Source organism: Phalaenopsis equestris, unplaced genomic scaffold, assembly GCF_001263595.1.
Source record: "Phalaenopsis equestris unplaced genomic scaffold, ASM126359v1 Scaffold000196, whole genome shotgun sequence".
NCBI classification, from domain to species: domain Eukaryota; kingdom Viridiplantae; phylum Streptophyta; class Magnoliopsida; order Asparagales; family Orchidaceae; genus Phalaenopsis; species Phalaenopsis equestris.
The window spans coordinates 24441-31008 of NW_018164638.1; the positions used below are offsets into that span (position 1 = coordinate 24441).

The 6568-nt window shown below is 35.0% G+C and overlaps 1 protein-coding gene across 2 annotated transcripts in view; it reads left to right on the top strand.

The window, feature by feature from the left end:
- Positions 1–33: 33 nt before the first annotated feature.
- LOC110022524 (protein GDAP2 homolog) overlaps positions 34–6568 on the top strand; it is a gene marked incomplete at its 3' end in the record, with an annotated part of 33209 nt that continues 26674 nt past the window's right edge. For both annotated transcript variants that reach the window (XM_020721509.1, XM_020721510.1), the window contains 8 exon segments: positions 34–396; positions 669–1071; positions 1169–1246; positions 1640–1695; positions 2543–2662; positions 2747–2817; positions 3144–3237; positions 3680–3892. In XM_020721509.1, the coding sequence (XP_020577168.1) occupies positions 763–1071; positions 1169–1246; positions 1640–1695; positions 2543–2662; positions 2747–2817; positions 3144–3237; positions 3680–3892 (941 nt within the window).

Here is a 6568-nt window from a genome sequence, read left to right on the forward strand (position 1 = left end):
TATATATATATATATAAATATGGGTGTTAGTTGTGAAACCCTTCTTTACCTTCCAGAGACCACCGGCAGCTTGGCTCCTATCCATATGGCCTACCAGAGCTCAGAGATGCCGAAACTCACGAGCTCTCCCTAATCCGCCCCCTAACCATTCGATTACAATCTTGCTCGTTTCTTCCTCCTTCCGGAATCCACTTCTAGGCTTTCTTCTTCATTCCCACCAGTCTTAATCTCCCAGTTTTGGCCCAAAACCACCTTCTTCCTGAACGAACACTCCCGAAACATTCGCGATAGGAGCTAGCGGGGGAAGCAACGACGGTATTTCGGCGTACAGAGACCACCGAAACTCCTATCTTTCTCCTCTATCCGCTCCGCTCCTAGCCGGAACCATTGAGGAAGGTAAGGCTGTTCGCGCCATTCTTTCTCTTCGTTCTTCCCAGATTTACTAAATTCGCAGAGCAGCGGGATTTAGTTAATCCGGGATTTACGACCGAATCAAATCCGCCTCTTTATTTTGTTCAAGCTGACCGTCGCAAGATTTAGCCTAAATCCATGTTAAATCCTGGTATAATTGCGTTGCCAGACAGCTTCTTAGGGTTTCTTCTTAACCAAAATTCTCGTGCCCATTCACGAGTTTAATGTCAGATTAATTCCACACGTGGGTTTTGTAGCTTTTGCATTGAAAACCTGGCTGTCACCCAAGGACTTGGATCTTTAAGTTGCATTCCGTTCGATTGAGTGGAAGCTATAGTTTGGTGTTTAGATATGTACCGGAGCGTCGTCACGCACGGAGAAATGCCGACTGAAAGCGTTGACGGCGGCGCGGTGGCGCTCGATCAGGTGCCCAGTTGGAATGACACGGATCAGAGATCTTCTTTCCTTCATGGACCTGGAGATTCTTGCTCGCCATTGTATTTTTCAGATCCCCTGACTTCTTCTTCCGGAGCGAGCTCGGGTATTGATGGCATGGTGTCGAGGTTTCCGGTCGACCACGATATTAATGCAAGGATATATCTATGGCGAGGAAACCCTTGGAATCTCGAGGTTGATGCTGTTGTCAATTCCACCAATGAGGTGAGTCTGCTTGTTTTTGCTTGTGGTGATTTATCCCGTGGTGATGAAGAATTGTTTTATTTTAGGTAGTTTGATGATGTGTTTGTTTGTTAAGTAGAGTTTGGATGAAGCACATAGCAGTCCCGGTTTGCATGCTGCTGCTGGGCCAGGTCTCGCAGAGGAATGCGCTTCACTCGTATGTGTGCTTTTTTTTTTTTTTTTTTTTGGAAATTTACATACATAGCACACAATTCTTATTTACATATCTCACAACTTAACTTTCATATTCACATACATTGTATTTTGTTGCTTTAAACCTATGCATTAAAAGGTGTATTCTACTTTTTAAAAGTGATAATAGTGCTGTTTTTGATGTGATATTAAAGATTTGAATGCTATGGGTGTACATGTGGAAGTTTAGGCGTGAGATATGTAAATGCATAGGAAATGTGTGCTACGTATGTAAATGCCCTTTTTGTGGGAGATTTATTTGGGGAGTGAAGCTTTATTGTTAATATAATTTAATTTAATTTCGTTTAGGTAGAAATGAGTTTTAATGTGAAGAAGTGGCTCACAATATTTGTTGCAGGGAGGCTGTCGAACTGGAATGGCAAAGATGACTAATGCTTATGATCTCCCAGCCAGGTATGTCCTGGAACTTCATTGTTTTGATCTTTGTTTTTATTTATACTTTGCACTTTTGCTTACATCCAATCTTAATTTATTTTGTCCTTTTTATTACTCTGAGATTTTGTTTGATATTTGATACGTGAAAATGCTATGTTGAGAGAGAGGGAGGGAGGGAGGGAGGGAGGGAGAGAGGGGGAAAGAGAGATAGACAGGGGGTTAATAGCTCCATGTAACCATGTGTTGCAATCCCACCCCTGCAAAAAAATAAAAAATAAAAATAAAAGATAAAATATGCGTACATACTGATGGTGTTATTTTTTGATGTGACATTAAAGATTTAAGTGGTATTCTTGTAAATTTGAATGCTTAGGTGTTAGATATGTAAATATATAAAAATTGTGTGGTATGTATTGAAAGGCCAAAAAAAAGGGATTGTAAGTGTGGTAGTGTAGTATTTCTTTTGAAATGCTGATAGCATACCATTTGTAAGGGACTACACTCATTTTATGAATGTGCATGGTTTCTGTGATTCAAATATGGATTTAGGAAGATAAATATTATTATCAAATTATGTTTATATGTGCTTCAAATTATGTTTATATTATTCTTTTCGTACAATTGTGATTTTGCAATGGGGTTGCCATCACTAAATTTCAACATATTATAGTTTTTTTCTTTAGGATATTTAAAAAAAAAAATCCATTTTTTAGTCACTATTGAGATGTTTATTTGGTATTGCATGCAGCCATCTTGAATTTGTCTGTTGAATATCTCATTTACGAGATTCTGTTTACTTGTGCTGTTCCCGTGGTACACAAATATTTTGTTTGACAATATTAATTTAAGTTAACTGATATTGAAGGAAAATTATCCACACCGTTGGCCCAAAATATGCTGTTAAGTATCATACTGCTGCAGAAAATGCATTGAGCCATTGCTACCGTTCTTGCTTGGAGCTTCTTATTGAAAGCAGTCTTCAGAGGTTGATTTCGTGAACTTATAGAAATGTCAAATTGTTTTGAAAATTTTGACTACAAATACAGGTAATAATATCTGTGTGATGCAGCATTGCTATGGGATGTATATATACGGAAGCAAAAGGTTATCCTCGAGAACCCGCCGCCCATGTTGCAATAAGTGAGTAGTGGAAATAATTTAAATATAAGTTATCTTTGCTTGTACATTTAAATATGCTTTTTTCTTTTGGGGCACCTATACTTCAATTTTTTACATATATTCCACCTTACCTATGCATGAAAAAGTGCATTTAACTTTTTAGAAGTTAATATGGTGGTACTTTTGATGTGATACAAAAGATTTGAGTGGTATAAATGTAATTAGCAAAGTTTAGGTGATAGATACGTAAATATGTAGGAATTGGGTGCTATGTGTGTGAGTGCCCTTTTTTTTCTCAATTAAGTCGTCTTCTTTTTAAAATTGAATTCATTTCTAACTATGGCCAGGGACTGTCAGGCGTTTCCTGGAAAAGCAAAAGGATAAAATAACTGCTGTTGTCTTTTGTACTTCTACTTCATCTGATACAGAGATATACAAGAGGTACAGTCGTTGGCATGCCAAGTTATTATAAATGAGTTATATTGTACATATAAAAGGTAGGGAAATTTACACATGTAGCATACAATTCTTATGTTTTTACTTATCTCACACCTCAACTTTCATAATTACATACATAGCACTTTGGTGCTTTAAACATATGCATGAAAATGTGTATTTCACTTTTGTAAAGTGGTAATAGTACTATTTTTGATGTGATATTAAAGATTTGAGTGTTATGTGTATAACTATGAAAGTTAGGTGTGCAATATGTAAATACATAAGAATTGTGTGCTATGTATGTAAATGCCCCTAACAGGTATGATGGCGACAAGTTCTGAATATGAGGTATAGATTGGCTTTCAAAACCTCGTTAAGAGCATGATGAAAGACATTTGCTGTTCTCTGTTTATCCAATTTCTGAAATTCCAAATCTGTTTTGCAGATTGCTTCCTTTATACTTTCCCCGAGATAAGCATGAAGAAGAGTTAGCTATATCAAAGCTTCCAGCAGATGTTGGCGATGAAAATGGTGAAACTGTAATAGATGAGAGAAAAATTAGAATTAAACCCCTACCAGTGCTGTCATCTTCTACAACAGACTCATCTACAGCCTCAGTTGATATTCCTATTAATGATTCCGATTTAACTCTAAGACGGTTAGTTCAGACTTAAGGCTAGTTTTAATTCCAGTGTTTTTTTTTTCAATTGGTGTGTATGTTGATCTTTATCTCATTAAAACTTAAGGCTAGTTTTAATTCCAGTGTTTTTTTTTTTCAATTGGTGTGTGTGTTGATCTTTATATCATTAAATGTCATGCAAAGAAGCTAAGGTGAAAAAAAAAAAAAGAAAAAAGAAAAAAGAAGAAAGAAACAGCATTGATAAAGTAATCTGTTAGACTTATTTCAAGCCCTTGTTTTTTACTTTTATTCAAGAATATTGATAAAGCTCTTATCATTCTAATGTACCAGCTTACTTCCTGTTAAAAAAATGAGTTCCAAGTGGACTTCTATGCTTCAAGAACAGCACTTACGTTGATATTTAATCTGAATTTATACTTTGATTAAAATGTTAAATTAGGTTTTCTAACATGGAAAGAAACATGTAAGGTGTTTGGTATGCTCACTCTCAAGTGATATTGTCTAGATTATTTTCTACAAGATCGGGTTTATTTATTTATTTATTTTTGGAGGGTATTTTGGGGCATGTCATCCTGCTCACTAGAAATGGACATACTTTTATGTAGTTATGATTGATCATAAGGCATTATATTCAGAAATTTGCTGTTGTATTGATTGAAGTTTGGTATGTTAGCTCGGGGTGCATAAGTGTTGTGATGTTTGTGAGCTAAATATAAGAGAGAATTGATTTGAACATATGTTAAAGGCTATAAACTCTTACACATTTGAATTATGGTCAATTTATATTTTAGTCATTTTTTTTTGGCTTTCTTCATTGTTCATGTAAGCTGCATTAGGGCCTAGGTTTTTCTAATACAATTATATAATGCAATTCATAAAATCATGCATGAGATCAAAATTTGCAATTCACAAACTATTAATCTAAATAATTATTCATCTATTTTTTATCAAAATAAGAAAATGGTAAATTTATGCAAATTTTATGGCTTCTTAATATAAATTCAGTCATACGAGTACAAGGTGATAGCTTTATCTAAAAGTCTGTAGTCACCTCGTGCGCTTCACTGGAATGTATTTCATCCAATAACACTCAATCGAAGAGAGCAAAATATTCAGAGAAACTTGTTATTGAAACTTATCCCTTTTACAGGACTTAGTCTCTTAGATATCTCTTTTCACAGTATTTCTCTAATTTCCATTAGGTAGAATTAACTGCTTAAAGCATTGATTGCACAAAATAACACTTGATGAAGATTTGTAACCAGCAAATTCAACTACAAATGACAGGATTAGCTGTAAATTGCTTAGTTGTGGTGCCACCTTGCTACAATACCCAAGGAACTGAATCCATATAATTAGTTCACCAATGACATCGATAAAGCTAAACAAGAATTTTTTCATTAAAATTAATAAAATAACCAATGGTTGTAACTAACAAAGAACAAAACAAAGAATTTGTGTGTTATTTAAACCAAGCCAGCACAAGGACTGAAATTAAATTTGTGGAAGGCGAACAAATTAGAGAACATGACCCATTTCATAAGACTTATTATAGGCTTGGTTGGTTGGAATGAATTGATATTGACAAAATGAATGTGTTAGTCATCATGAAAATCTCGGCATAATAATCACACTTCCTATAAAATAACCTGTGAATCATCACATCCAGGCCTATCATACCAATGCATGAGGTATTTCTAACAGGCTGTGAACCTAATCTTATCATCTAAATTGATTTTGTAAAAAAAAAACATATAAGACTGCCTGATAAAGTATTAGGTGTGAATTTTTACGTTGAGATGAAAGAGTGGAATCCAAGGTATCAATGGCTAGTTTATGAATACATTCAAATCAATTTTTTTATGAATCAATCTTAATGGTCTCAGTAGGCCATATTTTTCTATTCGGACAAGCCATGACTTTACCATTTGGTTTAAATTCCATTTATCTCTACTTCGCATCAACAATAGATTCATGTTTTTCGTAATTAATAATAATTTTTATTTGGTTAATTTAGTTTTATGATATGCTTATATTGTGCAATTAATTTTATAAATTTGCTAGGTTTAGGCTCATTTTGATGCTCGATAAAATGTCAGGTTCTTATTTAGTAGACATGTTGACGATTGAATTGTATTTAAATTCAATGATAACTAATATCAAGTTTGAAAAATATCTTTTATAAAGCATTACAATGGATGCCAAGCTCATATGGCTCCATTCTTGGTTTATGTCTCAATACCCGCAAGAGTGGAGCACTTGTGCCCATGCTCTTGTGTCCATGTTTGTCTCTTCCTCACATTCATGCATGTTGCTTTCCAAGATGTCCCATACTAGGGCCTTATATCTGTACAAAAGGGGGTGCGAGGTTCAAACGTCACAGTACACTATCATTTTGCTCATTCCTGATGGTGAATTCATTTTTAGCACGCTTTATTGCTGGGCTGTCTAGGGCTGCTACCTTGCCAACTATTTAATTTGCTAATACTTTTCTCCTCTTTAAACATCTTTAACATTTTCTATTTCAAAACCATTGCTGTTAGTGTATTTATCCCCGCACCAGCCACCCCTTGGGCTTTGGCTAAGCCCCTTTAATCTGGTTACTTTTCTTGTCATCTCCTATTGTGGGTCCACTTCAGGAGCTCCAAAGAGTTGTTTCAATTATAATATTGAGATATTGGCATTAAGTTTATG